This window comes from Culex pipiens, chromosome 3 (genome assembly GCF_016801865.2).
Source record: "Culex pipiens pallens isolate TS chromosome 3, TS_CPP_V2, whole genome shotgun sequence".
Taxonomy (NCBI): Eukaryota; Metazoa; Arthropoda; class Insecta; order Diptera; family Culicidae; genus Culex; species Culex pipiens.
In genome coordinates, this window is record NC_068939.1 from 135,771,923 (window position 1) to 135,798,497 (window position 26,575).

Consider the following 26,575-nt stretch of genomic DNA (forward strand, 5'->3'; position numbering starts at 1 on the left):
CATCGATTGCACCATTTGAAGAGGCATCACGCGGACCCCGGAAATTAGCTGATCGTGCCTCGTGGAAAGCGAATGAATATTTGAACTGGCTCATTCATTTTAGTCCGTTGTGTATGTACTTCGTACTTGATGTAAATTACTTTAACCACTACCGACTCTTAGTAGATGCTATTACACTTTTACTGCAAGAAAGTATTAGTGACGAAGTTTTTAATATTTGCGAGGATAAATTGATCCAATTTCTATCACAATTTGAATCCCTGTACGGCTTAGATGAAATGACTTACAATGTTCATTTGGTTTCGCATCTAATTCAAAGTTGTAAAAACTATGGACCCTTATGGTCATGCTCTCTGTTCCCGTTTGAAGACCTAAACGGAGTGTTTAAGAAATATATTAAAGGGCCTAAGGAACCTTTAATACAAATAGCTAACCGTTACTCTCTCCAATCAAAAATTTTTAACCCAAATACAAAGAAATGCAAGAGTGCAGTAGTAGAATTTATACAAAATATAAATCAAATGCAAACTATGGCTACTACAATAACTACAAAAACCATTAAGCTACATAACGCGATAATTAACAACTACTCTAGTAATAGAATTTTCCATTTAGTAACTCGATATAAGCTTTGCAATTATATCTTCAAGTCTAGTTATCAGCAGTCTAATGTACAAAAACATAAAAAACGCGAACATAACAACTGTTACTTTGTTACTGGCTCTGGCAAAATAGGCAAGATTTCCCAAATAGTCACAGATAACACAAATACGTACTTTATTTGCAAAATTATAAATGTTGAGCCTGTTCAAAATAATATTTGGAAGACCCATGACAGTTCCAACAACGATTTGATGTTGATAAAAGTCGAGAAATCATTTGGAAAAGTGATTAAAATGTGTCACAACAACGAGGAATATTTCTGTAAACTTATGTACAAACTACACGTAGATTAGCAAACTGTAAACATTTCCAAATAAACATAAACAAACTACTACAAAAATGCCTTTTAATGTTTTTTTTTTCTGTTACAAAAATGTTGAGACTTCGGGAAATCGTGTGGTGTACAGTAAAACGATGGTTGAAACGATTAAGCCTATGCACAAATTGTATGCTGAATGATCAAATAACAGTTGGAACCATTGAGACATATAGTTAGCGCAAAACTCTAAAAATCTTTCTAAATTATATGCTGAATAGTCAAATAACAGTTGGAACTATTGAGACTTAGCGAAAAACTCGTGAAACCTGTCCAAATTGTATGCTGAATAGTCAAATAACAGTTGGAACTATTGAGACTTAGCACAAACAGTCATGAAATTTGTGTAACGTACCACAAATAGTACTATAAAAAGCACGAATAATCCTTATCGTTAAGTGTACAGTTAGTATGTGACAAATACTTCGTAAATTGTTTAAACTAAATAAATCTTGAAATAAAATATTTTTCAAAGATTTCACCATTTGGCAATCAAGTATGTTCTACTATACCAGATATAGTAGGTTTTTAGTTCATACCATAACATACAAAATTTGTGGAATTTTACTATGATTGTTCTCAATAAAGTTGATGAACTGTTTGAACTATTTTGACTTGTAAAATTTTTCGAAACCATTCAAACTGTTCAGTGTATCGTTATTGTACCCCAAATAGTTCAAAAACAGTTAGAATCATTAGACTTTCTTCAATAAAAACGTCATCATTTGACGATCAGTTTCGTTATAGTTTTGTATAGTGCCGTAACTATATCATAATCGTTAAGTATGTGGTAACTACTTCTCTTGTAGTAGTGATATAGTTTGGACTATTCCCTCGATGGTTTTTGATTATGCGGGTTGCGTTACGCGTTACAGGAGGGATCGATCATCTGTTTAGTCTGGTCTACAATCCCAGTCACGAAATATTCTAGCAGAGCTGGTTCTGTCAGAATTTTGCTAGAATGGTGGAACATTTCTGCTAGAATTCTCTAAGAATATACAGCTCTGTTAGAACTGTGCTAGAATCCTGCTAGAACGTCGTGACTGGGATAGGAAACTCGCAGGATTGCAGATGCAAGCGCATGTTTTAAACACATGCATATCAATCTGATCTTCTGCAATGACAATGCTGGACCGCAGGTCGCAAGTTCCAAATTTTGAAATAAATGAAAATTTTGCAGGATTTCTGCGTTGACAGTTCCAAATGGGAAATCACAGCAACCAACGCAGCCCATGGTAGATACTCGCAGGAAAGTCTGAATTGAATCGCTTTGCGCAAAGTGAGGACTTATAAACGAATCTTTGAGGACTCGAAGTCCTTGTAGATTAAAAGGAAGACACTAGTGGTTGGTACTAGCAATGGTGGCCGACAGCTATAAAGTCAACTTCGTTTTTCGTTGTCAAACGAATGGGGTCACTTTTTAGTTTGACACCCATTTACACGGAGTTCACACACACTACCAAGCGTTTGTTTTGATAGTGTTCGTAAGCGCCGTGTAAAAAGTGTAATTTCGTCACTTTTTAGTTTGGGAGCGTTCTTTTATTACGTAACGCGAAAAATCGTACTTTTAGACCCCCTCCCCCCCCCTCGTAACAAAATTTCCATACAAATTTTAAAAATTTTGTATGGAGCGTAACACGGCCTCCAACCCCCCCTCCCCCCCTACTGCGTTACGTAATAAAAGAACGCTCGACTTTGACCAATCAACGTGGTAAAAACAAAAAAAGTGTCACGCGAAAAAGTGACCAACCACCGGCGGTTGAGTTGTGTTGTTTGATTTGGATGAACCTTTGTCCATACATTCCCTATGTCAAAAGAAACAATTTTGCATCACTCGTTTTTACATACAAGTCTCCATACAATTTTGGGGGCTGGTCATACAAAATGGGTATGTAAATGTGTGAAATTCTGTATCTTAAGAAGAGATTTTTTTTAAAGATCTTATTTTTTTAATTAAACTTTTTAATACTTAAAATTAAATTCCCAAAAAAAGTTTTTTTTATTTTAGATTATTTTTTAATAAATCGGCTGCTACTTTTACCTAGGTATAAATATTCGATTTCTTAATTTTTTTAGGCGTCCATAATTTTAAGGAAAACTGATGGTCACTATAACATGCTCTATATAATTACTCTGTGATATAACTGTATTTAACTAAATTATACGCTAACTAACTAACTGCTAACTGATCACTATTTTTCATTTCAATGCAAAAAAAAAAATCGACTAGACAACATTTTTTCGATGGATCAACTATGGTCCCCTTGGAATTAGCTGTCAAGTAGGATCTATTCTGTCAAGAAGGGCCGTGAAGTTAAGTTTTAAAAATTGAATTAAAAATTCATTTCAAATCCATTGCGGTCGTTCAAAGGGTCATTGTACTCAGAAAAATAAGCTTTATCGTTGTGATTAATAATATCACAAATTTAAGCTTAATTTTAGGACCCAATTAACAAGGAAAATCGTCATTAACAAGAACTTTTTCAAAATATTGATAGTGAAACAAAATGTATTTCGTTGGACGAAATCTAACGGCACTGATAAATCTCAATGATGAAAATGTATTATGTGTTCCAGATTTTCCGATTTCTTGCACTACTACACAACATCGGGACCGGTTTTGGCAAAAACAAACTAAACCTTTTTATAATCAAATTGACCTACAAAGACACCAGATTTTCGGTCTTGGTTCACCCTTTCTTCGGATGATCGTTCTTTTTGTATGTACAGACAGAACCACGCCAGATTCAAAGTGTTCTTCGAATGTCCAAAAGGTGTGTGAAGGCAAGGAATTAAGTTATATCAATTTGCTTTCTTTTTATTGTTGTTCGGTTATGTTGTTAGGGGATGTTGGAGATCTTAACTTTTTTTATATGGAATTTTTTTTTCAGATCGCACTTTTTGCTTATTTGAAAAAATTTACCTTTTTGTTAAAGTTTAAATGATCAAAATAGTTTGATTTTAGATGACATCGAACTATTTGAATTGGAATCATTAAGAAGATAACAAACAGATTTATTTCATATTAAAAAAAGTTGAACACAAAAAACCTGGCCACTGTATCTCCTATCATCAATCGAAAAATTTTGATTGATTTCTCCTCTCTATCCTTCTTTTTTTAGATCGCTACGATTATGAATTTATAATTAAGCCAATATGAAGTGAACTCCTCGATCCTTGCGCCCGGCGTGGGCCTGCACAAAATTTAAAATTCTTGGCGGGCGTTTCTTTTTAACTGTATTCGCATAGCTAGAATGATGACGACTAACGGTTCAATTAAACGATTATGGCCAAAATCGGCTGTTCTGCCCGTGTTTCATTAAGTGACTTGACTTTGCAAAATTGGATGTCTCTTGCTAAATGGTTTTTTTTTTTGCGTATTAAACTGTAAATTTTGTTTGCGATGAATTGTGATTTCAACTAAAACAAAACAAAATTAACACGAGTCGGTACTGAGCGAAAGTCAGTCAAAAGGCAAAATTTCATTCACAAAACGAAATCACCCCACTGACGGTGCAGGTGGAGGCGGTGATGATGCGCGGAAATAACGGCTGCTGCTTGTATTTTACAACACGATGCCATATTATAGCAAATAAGTCACAGGAAAGAAAACACTCGTAGATTTAAAGAGCTTAACGCTGGTAAACGATGGCGAAGGAGAAAGAGAGAGAGCTGATTTTTTTGTTGTTGTTTGAAACATTTAAATCTAATGAATGAGTTTAATTCTGGACGCCCAGACGCTGAAATGGGACGCGAATATTTTTCTGTTTATCAACAAATTATTTTGGAAGGCCAAGGAGATTTGTACACTTGTCTATCTTAGATTAAAATAAGATTTTGGAAGTAGCCATGCAACGCTTTTAAATATTCAGCAGTTCCATTATATGAAAGTTAAAAAAAGTGCTTCGAGGTGGTTCAAAATGGATGAGGGTCCTTTTGTCGAAATACGCCGTGTTAGGGTGGTCCAAAAAATTACCACTTTCGTCGATTTTCACAAAAAAAAAACATATTTAACATATCTACCAACTCACACGAAATCGGGAAAAGTTGCCCCGACCCCTCTTCGATTTGCGTGAAACAAAAGTTACCCCATAGTGTGACTTTTGTACCTGATCACGAATCCGAGGTCCGTTTTTTGATATCTCGTGACGGAGGGGCGGTACGACCCCTTCAATTTTGGAACATGCGAAAAAAGAGGTGTTTTTCAATAATTTGCAGCCTGAAACAGTGATGAGATAGAAAATTGGTGTCAAAGGGACTTTTATGTAAAATTTGACGCCCGATTTGAGTAAACCCCTTATGTTTATATATCAATTTTTTTGTAATTGTCTGCTTTACAACTTTGTAGAACATTGTTACACTCTAAAAAATAATCCTGAAAAGTTAACAAAAACACGGAATTTTAAAATGAAAAATTTTGTTCTAAATGAAAAAATGACCCTTCTGGGTCAATGTAGATTCAAAAAGTGCATTAAATTTCCCTTAAAATTACATGTTACAAATTGTTTTACAGTCGAGTAACGGAAAATGGAAGAGTTTTTAAAACTTTTTTGTGTTTTTTCGATGAAAAATACGTTTTTTTAATTGTGAGTACGCCATCAAATCGGGCGTACAATTAAAAGTCCCTTTGACACCGGCGGAGAATTACCCAAATACATTGGATAATTTTTATTTTTGACAGAATTGATTAAAAATGATTAAAAAATAGTATATTTGCCAAAACAAAAAAATAAAACTTATGCAAACATAGTATAGTTTTTAACCCTAAAAATTAAATTTTAGTTGTATAAGTACTGCTTAGTTCAAGTAAGTCAATATACCATAAATTTATGTTTAATAAACAACACCCAAATGAAAACTAGATGAAAAAATAACTTTTACACATAAAATAAGCAAAAATCCCTTTGGCCCGCGTAGTGCGTCATTTTTTTAGAGCAATTGCCTGGTTCTTGAGATACAAGCGATTTGTGGTAAATCCTAGCACTACGCTATGAGGGTACGCTTTGGTAAACAAGTCAAATCCGAAATATTTAATGGAGCCCGGTGATAGAATGATGGTCATTAGGTGAGTACCTTTGCCCCGATCTACTCTATTTAAAAATTGGCAAGATTCCGAGATATTCGCGACGCGCGCGAAACGGAAAAATGACAAAAACAAGAAAAAATCTTTTTTTCTCAAAAACTGCGATAACTCGATAATTTTAACGATGACCTACAGTTTTTTGGGTACAGTCCAGACTCGATTATCCGAAGCATCGATTATCCGAAGGTTTGTATTTGACTTGACCGAGCCACGTAGCCCAGTGGTAACGCTTCCGCCTTGTAAGCGGTAGATTGGGGTTCAAATCCCGGCTCGGACCATCACAACTGGTGATCATTTCCCTTCTGGATTCGATTGCTTAGTAAAGAGAAGGTAGTGTATTCGCATTCGCATTCGCATTCGCATTCGCATGGAGATGGTGATCTTAGCGGGTTGCAGACTGGATTTCGTCATGTATATGTGTTGATTATCCAGCCCAGGTTGCTTAGAAATTGATTAAAGGGAATTAAAACCAATTCTACCAGAACAGGACAGGCAGCACCATGAAAGCCATCCATTGCCGGCCGCTCCCATCTCCACCATTCACCGGGGCAGGAATAAGGATGAGGAGCACGGGAAGTGTTGATGCTAAACTTACTTAGAAAAAGGTAGCGAAACCGCAGGCTCTTTTTCCCAACCCTAGCTTAGTAAAGGGAAGGTAGTGTATCGTCACAAACTGGACCTTATCAAGACACCTTAGGAAGACGACCTATGGAATGTTTACATTAACCTTAACATGTTAACATTAAGTTGATTAATAAACTGTCACTGAATCCGCTTTGTAAATGCCGGCCCCGATACTCTTCACGGGTGTTCCCCTCCGGAACAGGGAAAAGAAAGATTTACTTGTATTGGACTTCGGATAATCGAATCACGAACATTTTTTTCTGTGATTTTAATTATTTTCTTACTTTTAACATCAAATTCGAGTTCTGTGAACCTATTTTAATCAAATTTGAATGTTGATCGCCCTAAATTAAAAATGCTTTTGTCAATATTTTATCACCACCATGGTAATTGAATAATTTGCGTAGTCAATATTACTATGTCCAGGGTAAATTTAACCATATTTGCGTTTACTTTCACCGAAATGCCACGGTTATTTTAAGAAGCAGCACTTTCAGCAAATATTTTTATAACTACATTCCAGACTCGATTATTCGAAGCCTAGATTATCCGAGTTTACGATTATCCGCAGTTCGATTATCCGAAGGTTTGTATGTATGAGACTTCGGATAATCAAATCACGAACAACCAAATGTGTTTCCGTATTTTTTTCATTTTCTTGTTTTAAACATTACATTCGAGTTCTGCGACCCCATTTTAGTCGAATTTAAATAGTTTATTTCCTATTAAATAATAAAATGCATTTTTTTTTCAATATTTCATCACCGCCATTTTGGTCGCCATCTAGGATTTAAAATTTTGAATCTTTTAAGCTTATTTCAGGGGTCATACTTAAGCTCGACAATCAAAAATATGCCAACAAAAACATTGTTTTTTTTCGTGATTCGATTATCTGTAGATTTGATTATCCTAAGTTTTTTTTTCGAGCCTTCGGATAATCGAGTCTGGACTGTATACAGTCTCGACTCAATTATCCGAAGTTTCGATTATCCGAAGGTTTGTATGGAACTTCGGAACAAAGTACTCACAGCCAAAGATATGTTTCAATAATTTTTCTGTTTGTAAAATGTCAGAGAGATTGATTTAGTATGAAGATTATAATTGAATTTATAACATCGCATCCCAAATTTCCAACTCTTCGTTCGAGATCATCTGCAATTTTATAACTAACTTTCGCTCTCAAATGTGAATTAGTGGCTCAGCTACCATGCACCTCCTTTGAACCTTGAGCTACCATGCGTTTCCACCAAACTGTTTTGAACGTAATTTATTAGTGAAGACGCATGGTAGCACGACGAAAAAAATCTATTAATTTTTCACAAGCAAGCTCGAAGATACAGAGCAACTTTAGTTATTTAATAAGTACCTTTAAATTACACCACTCACCTTACAACAATTCCAGCGAAAATCGCGACAATCCTCCGCCGATCCAAGAACCCTGCGTCCTCTTCAAACTTCGCGACATTCTTTCCAGCAGCCGACGCCGACTGACGACTCTCTTCGCAGAAGAGCCTCGGTGTTGATGCTGCCGCCTGCTGCTTGGCCTACTGCACGAACTTCGCGCCGGCCCCGCCACCTCGTATAAAACCGTCGCGAAGCCAACGTGAATGTTTAGTTCTTCCGCAGCCGGCCCACTAGTCGGTCGAGCTCTCTGTCCGTCTGTCCTCCTGCTGTTTGTTTGTGGTTCGCGGGTCTTTGCTCGGGGCCCCTTCGTGGTTGTTTGTGGTGGTTAGTGTACACTCTTGGTCACAGGAAGATTAATTGACACTTTCTTTCGGGGTGGTTTGTGTTTACCGTGTGTAGGGTAAAGTGGCCGGTTATCGGTTTGGGGAGTTTGAAGAGAGAGCTTGTTGTTTGCCGTGTTTTCGCGTGTTTGATTAGTAATTAACGAAGTGTGTTGTGTCGGTAGTAGCTCAGATCTCGGCACTTTGAACGGAGCTTCAGAGTTTGGTCAGCGTGCTGAGAGTTGAGCCAGACTCTACGTTGATAACCCCGGAGAGACCCCCGGGGTAAGGTGTTGTATAAGCGACTAGAGGAAGTGAACGAACAAAAAAATCGCGCGTAGAATTCGAAAGTTTCTTTGTCAAAACGTAAATCATTTACTTTCCGGGGAATGGTCCAACCAGGCGGTGACCGCGGTCCAAAGATTAGGTTTTACGCTTGGTTCCGTTTTTGGTTTTCATTTCGGAAACCGCCGGCAGGTGCCTCAATTAATTTCTTTCGCGTTCGCGCGTCGAGTTGCGTGTCGAGATTGCTCTCTGATGTATTAACTCATTAGCGTGTTTTTTTGCACAACTAAACACACCACCTGGTCGGATAGCGATTACGCGCGCTCGGGCACGTGTTACTTTCTCTCTAGCCTAATAGGACTTGCAAGCTGAACGCCCACCTCTCCGGGGGAGGGATCTTCAGCTCTAATTTGGACAATTTTTCTCCCTCCACACAGTCCGCGGCGTTTGTTCCGGGATAGGAAGAGATCTTGGGATCTTCCCACCAAGTTCAGGAAGTCAAGCCGGTGAAGAAGTGAACAAATTGGCGCTGCAGAAATTAGCATTGTGTTCGAACAGAAAATAGGTAGTGTGAATCCGGAGTGTGTTGAGTAACCTCCGTACCGCTGTGAGGTGTGTTTGGCGGCGCGGATTTCTCTTTTGAGCCGACGATATGACCAGCACAACAATGCAAACCGTAATCAAGTACGTATATTACCTGCTGCAACTAACCATGCATCTTCGTTTGACCCAATCTCGGCGGAGCGTTTTCTAATTTATTGTAATCACGTTCATATTCATAACTGCTGGCGAGCGGGCGAGCGCGCGGCTTAATCGGAGTTTGTAATTGTGAATATGGAACTTTGGCTTGGGAGGGTATCCACACCGGTTCGCGGTGCTTAATTTGAACTGATGACGTATTATTTCGTGTGCATCTGAAACCCCTTTGCCCATGTGTGCTGGATAAACACTTGTCGTCACACATTCCGCAGAAATCGTGGTTTTTCTCAGTGTAATTGCCAGTGGGCAGTGATTTTGTTTACATAAATCAAGTTCTTATCAATTAAGCAACAGTTCTGGTGAATATAAGAAAATAACAAACAAATACAGATTGCTCATAACAATTTTATGTTATCTTATCAAATGATCAATTGCGTCAAGATTTTTTTTTGGCAAATTAGAACCTTTGATTCGCATACTCCTGTAAATTGTTTTTTTAGGACAAGATAAAAATGTTAAATGTTTGACGTTTGGAAAACTTGATGGTTGAATATTACATCTTTGATTTACCTCGATTTTTGAGGAGTATATAAAATTACAGCAACAATCCTCGATGTTATATTACAATGATTTTTTTTACTGTGTAGATCAAACATGTAAAAATAATTTAAATAATTATTGTTGAGTCAAAACAACACAAGGCCTCGCAAACGGTTTACTTAAGACTATTTTTTACACTACATAGCAAAAAAGTAGTAATTGGGTCCTAAAATTAAGCTTAAATATGTGATATTATTGTTCACAACGATAAAGTTTATTTTGTGAGTACAATTACCCTTTGTACAACCGCAAAGGATTTAAAATGGATTTTTAAATCAATTAAAAAAAAAATAACTTCGCGGCCAGAAAAGGTCTTACTTGACAGCTCGTTCCAATGAGACCATAGTTGATCCATAAAAAAAATGAAAAAAAAATCAGAAATGGTTTTTATAACATAAAAAATTACTTACTTCGTGTAAAACGCCTTAGAGTAACATTTTTTCAGAAATATTATGCAATATTTAACCAAGAAATATGTAACCCATCGGGATAGGAAACCTACTTAACCTGGATACTAAGCTCATATCGATGTTTATCTTACCCACACAGTAAAAAATGAATGATTGGCCCTTTGGAAATGTTAGTCTTTATTTAAAATTTTGAAAATATTGTTTTCGAAAAGATCCGGAAATTTTACGAATGTTTCATGTTTCAACATTGTAAATCGGACCATTAATTTCTGAGATATCGACGTTAGAACAATTTTCCTGTTTTTAAATCTTTGCATGGCAATATCTCAGCAACTAAGGGTCGTACAAAATATAGAAAGTTTTCTCAGCTCTTCAACTATTTTTTTTTCAAGAGTGGGCAAACTTGGGCACAAATTTTAAAAATTGATTAGCTGGATATAACATGAAAACGGTGCACTTTATCAAAATTTCACTTAAGTACTTTTTGATCGCAAATTCGATATTACATCGAAAAATGAAATTGAAAAGTTTTGCGACCAATATTTCGATTTAAAAAAATCAGTATTGATTCAAAAATCCTGGAACCTGTAACCAAAACTGGAAATTTCTGAAAAGTTGGCATTTGATGTCCCCTAAAACATATCAGAAAATGAAAAAACAATTAAAAATAGTGTTTTTTTGCAAAACATGTTTTAGTGATAAAAAGTGAAATTAAAAAGCACCATTATTTTTTACCTTGTATCATTTTCTTTCAGTGTAGTCCTTATCCATACCTATAACTTTGCCTAAGACACCAAATCGATTTGTATGGACAGCTGCCAAATTTGTATGAAAAATTATATGGACAAACTAATGAAGCAAAATGGCTTCTTTGGGCATACCAAAGGCACCAAAAAAAGTTTCAACCGGATTAATAAATACCAAAAAAAATCGAATGACCGAAATCTGAGAGAATTGCTCAAAAGTGGTAAACTTAAACATTTTTAGATGCAAAATTACACATTTTTTCTGACATAAAAGGTGTACTCATTCCCAGATGTAACATTACCATGATTTATTTACTGTGCACTCTTCATCGGGCTGATAGCCGTGTGGGCTAGGGCGCAGTCTTCTCCAAGTGTGCTGGGTTCAAATCCCACATATTTTAAATATGTTTTTGTTTGCAGAAAAAACAGCGTTTCCTGTGCTCCATTGTACCAAGCTTGCTGGGATTCCTATCTAGATAGAACAAGAGAGCACACCGGCATCGGTATATTAAATTACTTTTCTCGAGAAGGTGATGTCCATGCTTTTGCATGCTATTTTGACATCAGTTTTTTTCCGTCGGGAAACATAATTACTACTCTTGGATAGGACCCCAAACATCAAGTACACTCACAAAAAAGATGTTGAGAATGTACTCACAAAAAAAAAACTTTCAAAGCAATCTGATTAAAATATCCTTTTTTCTAAGTCTCAATGTGATGACTTCCATCATTGCCATGATTTTTCGTAAGACGATATAAATTTAGATTCGTTTACAATATTTGCTCAAAATTCTTTCCACAGGTTGTAAGAGGAGTTGTTGCTGTTACTTTTTGGTAACGGTTTACCTTTTCCTTGTAAAGTTATGCAAATCATCATTAATTGATGATTGTCAACCAGGAGTTTAATGATTGCATCACAAAATTATATAAATGTTGAGACACATTTGATTTAAAACAAAAAAAATCCTTCAACACCTTCAAGAAGGGTACAACTAGCAGATGTGTATTCACTTTGGTGCAGAAATTCGTTAAATTTAATGAGAGCATTACACAGTGATGATCAATTTTGCAAGAAAATGAAACCAAGAGTGTTGTTTTCGCTAAGTAACAAATTTAAAAAAAAAGAAAAAATACGTTAATCTTAAAATATGTAAATAAGTGCGCTAATTAAAAAAGTTATTTTGTTTTTTTTTCTTAGAATAGATTTTTTTTCGTAAAATAAGTTTCATTAGTTTCATGAATAATATGCAACAAAAAATTAAATAACAATCACTTTTTACTAGCTTTTTTTTTATAAATTAATTCGAACACAGGAGGTAGAGCTGTTTACAACAGTATCTTTTTTGCTATATTTAGGACATGCTACTAATGAAGAAATCTAGAGTTTTTTTTATTAGGTCCTATAAACATATGAAAGACAATAGTTTATTGGTCCTTTTAAAAAAAACTCTGAAAATAATCATATTAGATTTGATGAATCCTATTAAAATTTTGAAAACAGAATGCACCTTATACTGCACGACCTGGTCCGAAAGTCAAGGTGTTCTCATAATACGCTGAGGCTCACCAAGCTGGGAGGGATGACCAACAAACCGGTCCAAACGGTGTTTTTTTTCGACTAATTAAACAGAAGATGAAGAAGATGCCACTGTCCATCGGCTTCAGCCCGCCGCGGCTGTCACCGGCAGAACTGGTTCTCTGCTCGATCCGAAGATTTTAAACCTTTTTTTTTACCTTTCCGTATGTATGCTGATCAGCGTTGGACGGAGATTTCCAAATTGACTTATGATTGGGTTAAGGGAAATCCACTCGCAATGGCCTTTTTTAATCATCCAATGAGTGTGTTACATTAAGATCAAAAGTAGTGCAGGTCAGCTCGCTGGACTAGAAAAAAAAGAACATAAACCATGGGGGAATTCCATCGATCGCAGATCGTCGAGCTTTTTTTCTCTCTCTTGCCAATAGGGCAAACAAGCTTTGCGCGGCGGACAGTTAATTTGTCTGTGAGGTAAAGATGAAATACTTTGCCCAAACTCGTCATCGACGAATACGCTATCACAAACGGTGGAGAACCGGTTTCGGAGATCGCGAGAGACTGTGTGTTCACAAAACACTGTTATGGCCGCGCGTCCATGTACCAGCTGGTCTCTCCAAGCCGTATTCCAGCACTCGATCGAAAATTTTCGGTAAAGCTTTAGCTTAGTATTTCGTCGCCATTTCGGCTAAACCAAACGTATTTGGTATTGTTTATGTTTTGTGCGTTATTTTTCTGTTTTTTTTAAACAAAAAATGTTTATTTTCTAGAAACGTCAAAAATCGTCATGCGACGAGATAACACGTTCCCGACGATTTCAGCATGGATCGAAAAAGACTCAAACGAATCGCTTGAGTGCTGGAATAGAGGCCAGGGATCGGGCGGATCTTGATGCGTATTTGTGATGTGAAGAGAGAGAAAAAAAAAAAAGGTTGAAGATTATCAATTTGTAGGTTGTGGCGAGGTGTATAGAGGACAAATATGTGACAGGTATTCGATGGAAGCATTCGGTTAGAAAATAGCAAAAGGCAGGTGAATAGCGATGATGGTCAGCGGCGGGTTATGCAATTGATCGCGTTTTATTTCGCGCTTGTTGTGGGAATGATTTGATCGAAAAGCGTGGAGTGCTGTGTGAAGTGAAAAGGTCAGTTTTTTGCTTATTTGTCAAACTTTATCATTGAAAAAAACGAAGTTGACTTTATAGCTGTCGGCCACCATTGCTAGTAACAACCACTAGTGTCTTCCTTTTTATTTACAAGGACTTAGCCGCCCTGGGCTCCTAAGTGTATGAAAGTATAGCACGGAGCGACGGCGACGAATACCCATATTTACACAAAGAATTTTAGAGCGCCCGCCGCGGGATTCGAACCGGCGACCTCTGGATTGTGAGTCTAGTGCGCGGTCCGATTATCATTGACGGATCTCAAATAGAATATTGCTTTTAGATTGATGAGCATTATATTCAAAACTTGACAGTAGTGCTTTAATTTTAAATCACACTGGAAAAGAAAATGACGATTTTTTAAACGTTTTGCAACAGGCTTAAACCACCATCCTTTCCTTATTTGTGTTGTAGATTTGGATATAAAACTAGTAAATAATACTTTAAGTATAGTAGGAAAAATATACCTCATTTCAACACGTGTTATTATCGTCCTATTCGCACTTTGGCCATAAATTACAGCTTACAAAAAGAGTTTTTGACTTTTTCAAAGTAATAAAAAGCTTAAATAAAAGTTAGCAAGCAACTCTGCTTTGTTGATTTTCTCGAAAAAAAATAATTTGATAGCGGAATACTGTAAAAGTGATGAGAATTGATCGGAAAGTTTGGTGTGCCGAAAATTGGTAAAAAGATAATTCCCCTAAATTGATTTATTGATGCATTTAAATTTAAACGCGAATAACATCGGTTTCAAACAATTCACAAAATTACAAATATTTTGTGGTGTTGTTGTCCTTTGAAATTAAAGCGAAATTCTGACAATATATTGCGTCATCTCATGAAATATGATACGTATTCCATAAACTCTAATTACGTAATAAAAATCTACATACAAGCCAATGACTGACTAAGGTATTCAAAGTCAATCGCATCGTTGATGGCATTCCAATGAAATTTAGCATTATCAAGTTATACAAGTCGCATTTGATTTAAAATAAAAACAACCACAATCTATAAATTCAACACATATTTTTGTTAGAACGTGATCCGAGCAATCATTTCCGAATTCCGGAAATGGATTTGTAATTTTTAATTTGGCCAAAACTTTGTGGTTGCCTTCCCTATGAACAAAAAAGCCATTTTGTGTCTTAATAGTCAGGACCCGGTGCCTGCGATTCCCGTTACAGTTTATATGGAATTCCAATAAGAATGTAACAGAAAAATCAGGCATCGGGTCCAGACTGTTAATTAAAATTGTTCGCTCTACAGCATTTCCTTGGCGTTCTCTATTGCGAGATTTCTACTCAAAACTAGAGTTGCATTGTGGTAAATTTTCTTGAGATAATTCGTTGGCGTCGAACTGTCAAAAATTGATCGCGGTGGATACTTTTCTACCACAGTTTTTTGTGTGATCAATTTGGTTAATGCTTTGGTGGATTTTTGACAGTTCAAAATATTTCAAGAAAATTTACCGCGGTTAACCAAAATCAAATTAACAATGCTACTTAGGTGTCCGAAGGCTTCAAACGGTGAGGCAATCCAAAACTTTTTTTACACCTACACAGCTAAAAAAGTATTAATCCAGCTGCGTGTAAAAGGCCTGGGTGTAAAATAAATATTGCATTATTTTATGCAATTTTATGTAATTTTACACCCTGAAATATGTAGCCCATCAGTATGGGAAACCTACTTGACCGAAATGTCAAGCTCATATATGCGTTTATCCTTACAACTTTTCATCGGTCTGATGGCCGAGTGGGCTAAGGCGCCAGTCCTTACTGTCGGTGCTGGGTTTGAATCCCATCGGTTGCAACTTTACTTTTGTTTTTGTAAAAATTGTACATGGAGTGTGTAATATTAAGTGTTTATTTTGACAAAGGTGATGTGCATGCTTTTGCATGCGATTTTACCATCGTATTTTTTACTGTGTATGTTCCCATCTCATCTTCCCACTTTTCAATTTAACTCGTTTTATTATTGACCTTAGCTTAAATAATATCCTGGTAAAACTATTTATGAGACTTAAAAATCAAGTCGGTCATAAAGCAATGGCCCAAAACCACATAAAAATGCCAAAACCCATGTATTTCTACATTTTAATTTTTGGAACCGCTGTATCTTCACAAGGATTGGACAATGGTCAATATGGAGACTATTATGTAAAATTTTATAGAGAATCGATTCTCTTTGATACGATGCAACCGCTTCGAGATACAGCAATATTCAAAATGTTGTAAAAACAAAACTATTTAAATAACTTACGCCCTTCTCGAATGGTATTCTCGAGTGCAACTGGATCCAAATACACAAAAATGGCTTATATAAACCTAGGATAACATGTCTACATAGTTTCATAGAAATCAGAGAGGGTCGAGTAAAAAGGAACCCGAAAAATGCCTGTTTTGGGCTAGAATTGCTCTAATGTAAAATCAATTATGCACGAGAAAAGTACTTTACAGAATTTTTTGTAAAGTGCGCCGATTTCGCAATATAGGTTAATGTTTGATTTTAACTGAAAAACATTTTTTCGATTTTTCTAAATAGCCTCCATGAGTGTCCATTTCTAAACATATTTTCGTCTAAGAAATGTTCCAGAAAGTTTAGCGGAGGGAGGGAAGGGAGCGTTATTTTATTACGTAACGCAAAAAAAAATGATTTTTGGACCCCCCCTCTCCCCCGTGATAACGCAATAAAAGAACGCTCCCTAACGTGTTTATTTGGAATGTATTAGTGAGATTTAATATCCTCCTTTCTCCTAACTTTCTAGATACCAAATTGTTTGTAACAAAAATCTCGGTGCAAAAAGCTCTGGTTGATGTGCACGGTTAAATCCCAAAATCCATTCGTTTTATCGATATATCTTAGTGAAACTCTGTTGAAGACTGTTTTTTTTTATTGTTGGCGAAACCTACATCAAATTGTTAAGATTCAATTGTTTAATATTGAAAAAGAAAAAAAAATTGCAGTGCTTATAAACCAGAGTCTGGTACATAGAAAATTTTGTTATACAAATTTTAGTATCTTTAAAACTACGAGAACAATAGCTTTTTTAGCTCTAAAGTTTGATGGATTTACAATAAATAAAGTTAGACTATTTTTACAATCAAATTGTTTCAGGATAATGTAGGAAAATGTAGCAATTTTGAAAGAAGAAGACAATTACTACTACGGTTGATGTGTATTCTAAATTTGTAGCAACCTGACAATCAATCTCCAAACTCAACAGTCCAACCCATCCAAAGTTTGGTCCGAATGTTAACAACAAACATCCTCCAAAACTGCTACCGGTAGCTTCCCATCGCCAAAACGATATTCCGATCAGGTGCACTCACCAATTTGATTGTAGGTCAATTATTATTGTCGTCTTGCTTCACGGCAGAATAAATTAAGAACTCAACCCGACATTCAGGTGCCACGAATTTTGTGTTTTTTTGTTCCACCTCACGTCCCGTCACCAATCGCAGATCATCGACTGTCTGTTTGGGTTTATTACACGCAGTCTCGGTCCCCGGTAATTTCACAAAACGATCGTTTGGGGGACAGAAGCAAAAAAAAAACGCCAGAACTAACGCGTTGAATGCCACTTTGGATCCGGTCAGGTGGTATAATGTGGCCGATTACAGTCAGTGCAATGGTGCAGCTATACACGACCGACGGGGACTACCTGAATATGCAAACAGCGTGAAATGAGTAAGGTAAACAGTTCCAGTTCAATAGCACCAACCGATTACCGCATTACCGATGGCAACTATAGCGTCACGCCATGCGGTGCTAAACTTAGAGAAACCTGTCTTTTTCGCGCCAATTTTAACTAATCGCGGCTGGCCGGGACTAATCCGACTTCATTCAATACTTGCAAGGTGTTTGTAGTAAAGCGGATAAGTAAAGTAAAGCTTCTTCGTCTTGTGACAGCAGTTAGTTACTGTTTCTTTAGATGCACTGTCACTAGAAGTAATTCACGTGACGGTTCTACCATAGATAAATATTCAAGACAAAACGAGCATGTTGAACTAAACGACATCAGATGTACTGTAACATTTACAATGTGTTGGTGTAATAAAAGTTAAAACTTGCTTTGCATGAGATCTGCGCGGATTTTGAAGCACGTGACTCGTCCTCACAACAAGTCGATGCAGTGCATAGATAAAGCCAACGACCGCACCCCGTCGTCGTCGTCTTCGCAAGGATGATCGGCAAGAATCGGTATTGACAAGCTGTCGTCATTAGAAGAAACCAGGTGTCGAATAGCAATGCAGGCAAAAGGCGAAAGCTCTCCTTTGTAGTCTGAGTACAGCGCACCTTCAGGGATACTTGCGCCGTACCTGCACACATCAGGTTGTGTCAACGTGTGACGTGACAGTTTTACTTCCCGCCCAAGATATTACGCCGTTTGATATATGGGCAAGGATAAGGCCCCCGGAATCGGTCAGGAGGAGGAAAGAAAAAAACAAACACGGTAACAATAATGAATATAAAGTATACGTTAACGCTAATCGGAGAAGTTAAACCCGGCGGCGACATTACGATTCAAGACCACGCGAAAGCATTGAAAAACAATGCCAAGGGTGCTGACCACCACGTGCGAAGGGCGTTACTTTCCTGCATCAGTTGCATCGGGAGTTGAGTTCAGTTTTAGCAGGATTGCTTGAAGCGCTCAGAACAAATTGCGATGTCCTTTCGGATAAGGAAGAGATAAAAAAAAGTTGTATTTGGGTGATGTAGACGAAGGTGAAAATTTATTTGTTATTTCCAATTGTATTTGTTATATACAATTGCAATTATTCGTTTGATGTTATTTAACCCATAATTTTACAACGACTAAAATTCAACAATTTTTTTCGACAAATTGTTTTGCGATCGTATTTGCAATGCCAAATTTTATAGTGACAATCAGATAAAATTTTAAAAAATTGTACACGGAAAAAATAACCAGCTTTTGATTATAACTTTTTGTCCTCAAAAATTCCTTTTTGACAAACTTCGATTTGTTTTTTTTAATGTTTTAGTGGACTAACATTTTAAAAGGGATTGAATCTAATTATTCTTATTGGCAAACTATTTTATAACCTGAAAATATTATTTTCAAAAAAATGACAAAAAATCACACGAGTTTCACTTTTTAATATTGAAAGCGGGTCAATAGCTTTTCATACAATTTTGAAAAGTTCAAAAAGTTAGTTAACTATAGTTGGGTAATTCTCCGCCAACACACACAGCAGTTGCCCCGACCCCTCTTCGATTTGCGTGAAACTTTGTCCTAAGGGGTAACTTTTGTCCCTGATCACGAATCCGAGGTCCGTTTTTTGATATCTCGTGACGGAGGGGCGGTACGACCCCTTCCATTTTTGAACATGCGAAAAAATTAGACGCCCGATTTGATGGCGAATTCCGAATTCCAAAAAAACGTATTTTTCATCGAAAAAAACACTAAAAAAGTTTTTAAAATTCTCCCATTTTCCGTTACTCGACTGTAAAAAATTTTGGAACATGTCATTTTATGGGAAATTTAATGTCCTTTTCGAATCTACATTGACCCAGAAGGGTCATTTTTTCATTTAGAACAAAATTTTTCATTTTAAAATTTCGTGTTTTTTCTAACTTTGCAGGGTTATTTTTTAGAGTGTAACAATGTTCTACAAAGATGTAGAGCAGACAATTACAAACATTTTGATATATAGACATAAGGGGTTTGCTTATAGACATCACGAGTTATCGCGATTTTACGAAAAAAAAGTTTTGAAAAAGTTGGTCGTCATCGATCATGGCCGTTCATGGTCACCCGCGACAGACACGGACGACGGAACAAAGAGAAACGCAAAAAGTAACTTTTTCAAAACTCAGGGACTTTTTCAAAACTCAGGGACAAAAGTTTCACGCAAATCGAAGAGGGGTCGTGGCAACTTTTCCCGATTTCGTGTGAGTTGGTAGAGAATTACCCAGTTAAGAAAATTTTGATGAAAGTCATTATTTTAAACTTCTCAAAGTGTCATGATTTTCTCAATGAACATGATTTAAAATCGGAAAACGGAATGCATTTTCGGAATCTTTAGACAATTTTCCACTAGGAGAAGGTTAAATAAGTTTGTAAATAATAAATAATATGTGTTTTTGAAACACAATTAAAATAAATCTCCAAATTTATAGGCAATTTCAGTTGAACAAATTTATACAGATATAAGAGAAATATATTGATGTTTTTTTTGATAACAGAAGTGGGCATTGTCCCTAATTCTAACATCAATGTATTAACAATTGAAATTCATCAATGTTTAGGACTATTCGGCAAAATATGTACACGGAATAAAAATTGTCAGTTTTTAAGTACCTTTTTATCACAAAACTCCATGTCGACAAACTTTACCCCTTTGATGTTTTTTTTCATTTTGTATATACGTATTAAGGGACTTACATTTCTAAAGGGCGTAAATCGAAATATTTAACCCATGATCATGATTTCAAAAAGCATAAAATATTTATTTCAAAAGGTTAACAATGTTTCATTATTTTGTTGGGTTGAGTAATAAAATTATTTAATTTGCCAACAATATTACGTCAATTTTAAAAAGATTTCATTACATAAAAGCATTCATGGGTGCATGTTTTCAAAAGGCTGAGGAAATATGTCTGAGATTTTTTTTTATAATATTTCTGACCTTTTCTACAATTTTTTTTTTTTTTTTGGGAGGGTGATCCAGCCGCACATCGTTGATGTTGAAACCTCTAAACTGGGCCCTCGTCCTGTCACGTCCGTCAGTAGTCTTGTCGTACATTACAACTAGAATCAGATCTGCCAATGAATTAGTACACTTCGACCAAATAAACACTGACGCTGTATGGATCTGACTCTAGAATAAATGCACAGTTGTGTGTTATTCATAAGTCCAACTTATTCATTCATTCATTTAAGTCCAAATATTCATTTGCTAACTACTTTGGATTGAAAATCTAAATTTTAATCTAACATCCTCTAAACTTAATGTTCAAAACTAAACGTAAAGGAACTGTTGTAGTACTACTTCTATCAAAAAACAATAAAAAATTGTGAACTGATATACAAATAGGATAGAAATCGCGATTTGAAAAAGAAATGACCATTTACGTCAAAAGATCCGTAGTTCCTCGATTCGCAACAATGGTCAATACAACCATAATCCGAAAACCGTTAGTTCAACAGATCAACGAATTTTGTCCGATATCATTACATTATTGATTGATCGAGACTCTATGGACAATTTGACATAAAAGAATGCCTAGTATTCTATATCAATCAAAGTTTATTGACAGCATTACTCTAACTTAACAATTGCAACTAAATTTATCATCAAATAGATTTGGAAGGCATACAGATTTATTTTAAATGCTAATGCTAAGAAACAAATCAACTGTACTATCAAAAAGTCCCACCTAAATCCCACATTGTGATAGTGAAAAAGTCACAGAAGCAGCGGTGTCTTGTGCAATTGTGATATTTTCACTATCGGAGAACTACCTAGTTCACGAAGACAGCTTATCGGTCAACGCTTAAGCCCTGGGGCTGCGGCAAAGCGAGTTCTCGTAGCATGAAGTGGTGTCCATAGTGCTTATAAAAAAGAATATATACCCAAATTTTAACTAATGCACTAGGATCAAATCATGCCCCTTGACTTTACAAGGCCCAGGGATTTTCTGACCTTTTCTACAAATTATTATCGTTTCAAAATCTAGCCCTACTTTTGTAAAAAGGGTATATGTCCCTAACAATTTTTTTTTAACAAAATTGTGCATTTCACCGAATCTGGCAGACATCTGCAACTTGAGAATATATATATCTCTTTACTTTTTTTCTTGGAAAATTGCTAGTTGCCCATTAGGTCTTTCAACCAATCTGAAGGTGGGTCGAAAATAGACACATTGAAAGCCGGTTCCTAGGACCAGTAGACCCAGAATAGGGAAAAAAAAGTTTAAAATTTTCGGGCTTATGCAGCGATATAATGTATGTATTTGTTATCAAAAATGTAACATAAGCTAGGCTGCCTATATGAGCATTTGAGAATAACACCAAATTAAAGTGCGCTCTGCTTAGTAGGCCCATAATAGGGACAAATGCCCCACAAATACTATTGAGCTGAAACGATTATAATATTTTTGTTGAAAAAATCTGAAAATATCACAAAAACATTTTTTCTCAAACACATCTTTTTAGCCTTTTGAAAACATTTTCAGTGTTTTTAGCCGTTAAAGAAATAATATGTTAAATTTTGAAAATATTTTAAAAAGATCAGAAGTTATATCCCCGATACTGACCAACAAGACTGGTGATAGTTACCGCTCTGGATTCAAATTGCCTTATCAGGGAAGGTATAGTAAGTGGAAACTGTCGAAGTAATTAATACCTGAAGACACTAGATCTAAAAACTTCATCTCATCGAATCCGCCCAAAGCTAGAATGATTCATTGTTTACTGCTCGCGTTTGACATTTGCACAATCAATCGACACCGGAAACGTTTATCTTTATCATCGCTAATATCTTTCACCTCTCAGCTAGAGTTTAAATTCAGTATGCTAAAAGCAACAAAAAAAAGTGAGAAGTCTTTGACACTTTTCCCCATGCCGATTCATCCTCCCCTCGAAGGACTATTAATCATTTCCTCAATCAATCATTGAGTTTTTCTCCTGTAAAGAGGTTTGTAAAACAGGAGTTAAAGCACTCTAATCACTTCAGCATTGAAAATGCTTTTTGAAAAACAGATGACAGACACGTATCTGCTATAAAAAAAGGTTCTACAAACCACAGGTCTCTTAAGGTTGCTTAAGCGGAACACGGATCTCCTTAATTTGTTCAAAACGTTTTGCCAGGGTTGAAGTTGCTCTTTGTAATTATGTTTGATTTTGATGGCAATAATTAAATAATAATTTAAGAGATATATTTAAAATTGCTTCAAACCCTTCTACAAAACCATTATTTGCCTATTCGCTCGATCTCTCCGCGCAAATGTTTGCACTTTTTCCGCGACAGTCAGTTGACATGGTACTGCTGCTGCAGTGACAACACGACGACAAACCTGTAATTTTATTGCTTATCACCTTGGTGCTTCCGGGTGCGCCAATCTCGTCGCGGAGATTACCTCTCTCCGGTAATGTTGTGGTGTGCCATGTGCCGCCAGCGAACCTCTCGGAAAAGTGTGTTTATGTTTTCACCTGGGAGCCTCAGCCCACCACCCCCTCCTTTCATTTCCATGGTATCAACCCCGTCAAGCTAATCTGCCCTGTTTCTTGCGCACCAGGCCGCAAGGTTATTGATGGCACATTAACCGTTTTGTGATTTATTTTTTTGATAAAATTTATGAATGGCGCGAAAATGGGCGCGGGACGTGAGAACGTGAGCTAGAAGGTTGGAGTATAAATCCCGGTTTACTTGTACTTTAAAGTTTGTTTTTTTTTTTCAGATGGTTTGAGATAAATTAAATTTCAAGGGAGTTTTTCTAGTACTTTTTGGAATTAGAAACCAAATCTAAATGAATGTGCATTAGGGTGACAAGAAAAATTGAAAATTTCGGAAAATCGCAAGAGATACCCCCTGGATCGATTCTTTAGGCAAAAACAAGTAACTGTGCCAATTTTGAGCCAAATCGGTTAAGGCTAAGGGGTCGCTGTTCATCGTTGAAGTTTATATGGGGAAAATCGCAAAAATGTATGGGGAAAAACATCGCTTCAGGATTTTTGCAGCAGGTGGCGCAGGTCTCGCCCAAAATTGTCCAAGTGTGAGATTCTTGTAGGAAATTTAATTACCTACAACTTTGTAGAAGGGTGCAAGACGATCCGAGTTGATCCTGATGAGTTATTAGCAATGCGATGAAAAGAAATCGGCTTATATACTTGAAAGTATACAAGGGGTATATAGGAAGTATATAAGAAAATATTTTTTTCTAGAAAAATCACCAAAAATCAGGATCAACTCGGATCGTTTTGCACCCTTCGACAAAGTTGTAGGGAATTAAATTTCCTACAAGAATCTCACACTTGGACAATTTTGGGCGCCACCTAGCACAAAATTACTGAAACGATGTTTTTCCCCATACATTTTCGTGATTTTCCCCATGAGCAATTCTCTGAGATTTCGGTCATTCGATTTTTTTTTTTGTATTTTTTAATCCGGCTGAAACTTTTTTGGTGCCTTCGGTATGCCCAAAGAAGCCATTTTGCATCAATAGTTTGTCCATATAATTTTCCATACAAATTTGGCAGCTGTCCATACAAAAATGATATGTGAAAATTCAAAAATCTGTATCTTTTGAAGGAATTTTTCGATCGATTTGGTGTCTTCGGCAAAGTTGTAGGTATGGATATGGACTACACTGAAAAAAAAAAATTGGTGATTTTTAATTTAACTTTTTCTCACTAAAACTTGATTTGCAAAAAAACACTATTTTTATTTTTTTTATTTTTTTGATATGTTTTAGAGAACATAAAATGCCAACTTTTCAGAAATTTCCAGAATGGGCAAAAAATCTTTGACTGAGTTATGATTTTTTGAATCAATACAGATTTTTTCAAAAAATCGAAATATGGGTCGCAAAAATTTTTCAACTTCATTTTTCGATGTAAAATTGAATTTGCAAACAAAAAGTACTTTAGTGAATTTTTGATAAAGTGCACCGTTTTCAAGTTATAACCATTTTTAGGTAACTGTTTTGAAAATAGTCACAGTTTTTCATTTTTTTTAAAATAGTGCCCATGTTTGCCCAATTTTGAAAAAAATATTTTTGAAAAGCTGAGAAAATTCTCTATATTTTGCTTTTTCGGACTTTGTTGATACGACCCTTAGTTGCTGAGATATTGCCATGCAAAGGTTAAAAAACAGGAAAATTTATGTTTTCTAAGTCTCACCCAAACAACCCACCATTTTCTAATGTCGATATCTCAGCAACTATAGGTCCGATTTACAATGTTAAAACATGAAACATTCGTGAAATTTTCCGATCTTTTCGAAAAAAATATTTTCAAAAATTTAAAATCAAGACTAACATTTTAAACGGGCCAAACATTCAATGTTACGCCCATTTGAAATGTTAGGCTTGATTTTAAATTTTTGAAAATATTTTTTTCGAAAAGATCGGAAAATTTCACGAATGTTTCATGTTTTAACATTGTAAATCGGACCTATAGTTGCTGAGATATCGACATTAGAAAATGATGGGTTGTTTGGGTGAGACTAAGAAAACATAAATTTTCCTGTTTTTTAACCTTTGCATGGCAATATCTCAGCAACTAAGGGTCGTATCAACAAAGTCCGAAAAAGCAAAATATAGAGAATTTTCTCAGCTTTCTAAAAATATTTTTTTCAAAGTTGGGCAAACATGGGCACTATTTTAAAAAAATGAAAAACTGCGACTATTTTCAAAAAAGTTACCTAAAAATGGTTATAACTTGAAAACGGTGCACTTTATCAAAAATTCACTAAAGTACTTTTTGATTGCAAATTCAATTTTACATCGAAAAATGAAGTTGAAAAATTTTTGCGACCAATATTTCGATTTAAAAAAAAAATCTGTATTGATTCAAATAATTATAACTCGGTCAAAGATTTTTTGCCCATTCTGGAAATTTCTGAAAAGTTGGCATTTTATGTCCTCTAAAACATATCAAAAAATTAAAAAAATTAAAAATAGTGTTTTTTTGCAAATCAAGTTTTAGTGAGAAAAAGTTAAATTAAAAATCACCAATTTTTTTTATCGTGTATAATTTTTTTTCAGTGTATTCCATATCCATACCTACAACTTTGCCGAAGACACCAAATCGATCAAAAAATTCCTTCAAAAGATACAGATTTTTGAATTTTCACATATCATTTTTGTATGGACAGCTGCCAAATTTGTATGGAAAATTATATGGACAAACTAATGATGCAAAATGGCTTCTTTGGGCATACCGAAGGCACCAAAAAAGTTTCAGCTGGATTAAAAAATAGAAAAATTAAAATTAAAGAAAAAAGACCGATTCCGTAGAGAACTGCTCCCATATAAACTTCAACGATGAAAAGCGACCCCTTAGCCTTAACCGATTTGGCTCAAAATTGGCACAGATACTTATTTTTGCATTAGGAATCGAGTCAGAGGGTATCTCTGATGTCGATTTTTTTTATTGTCACCCTAATGTGCATATTTAAAATTTCTCTATTTAAAAAAAAAAAGGACAGTCCAGACGAGATTATCCGAAAACCTCGGAAAAATTTCACTTCGGATAATGGAATCTTTGGATAAACGAATCACAGAACATTTTTTTTCATTGTCTTATTTTTGAATGTTGAGCTTAAGCCTTAACCCATTTACTACTCTAAAATGATTTAGAATTTCTAAATCCAAAATGGCGGCCAATATTTTAATTTAATAGGCAATCAGCCACTCAAATTTGACTAAAATTGGGTCGCACAACTCGAATTTTATGTTGAAAGTAAGAAAACAATAAAAAAAAACTACGAAAAAACATTTTTTGTTCATGATTTGATTATTCAAAGTTCTATACAAACCTTCGGATAATCGAAACTTCGGATAATCGAGTCTGGACTGCAATACCACATGCCAAAACCCAAGTTTGCTGGCGGCATTTCTCAGAAACGAAAGAGGGCAGTTAACCCAAACTCTAAGCCGAGGTTCCCAATTTAATTAATTTAGTTATTTAGCGCTCTTCAGTTTGACGTCAGTCTTCGAATTTTAGAGACCAGTTTTGCATAATATTCCAGATCCTGATCT

General features: G+C 35.7%; 1 protein-coding gene across 3 annotated transcripts in view; it reads left to right on the forward strand.

The window, feature by feature from the left end:
* The first annotated feature begins 8,260 nt into the window (after positions 1-8,260).
* Positions 8,261-26,575, forward strand: part of LOC120413802 (neprilysin-2) — a 45,305-nt gene continuing 26,990 nt past the window's right edge. Inside the window, exons 1-2 of one of the 3 annotated variants that reach the window (XM_039574757.2) lie at positions 8,261-8,414; positions 9,133-9,379. In XM_039574757.2, the coding sequence (XP_039430691.1) occupies positions 9,348-9,379 (32 nt within the window). In that variant the 5' untranslated portion in view covers positions 8,261-8,414; positions 9,133-9,347. Of the gene's footprint in view, positions 8,415-8,469; positions 8,491-8,675; positions 8,696-9,132; positions 9,380-26,575 lie in introns of those variants that run through there. The other 2 variants (XM_039574759.2, XM_039574758.2) reach the window with 2 other exon arrangements.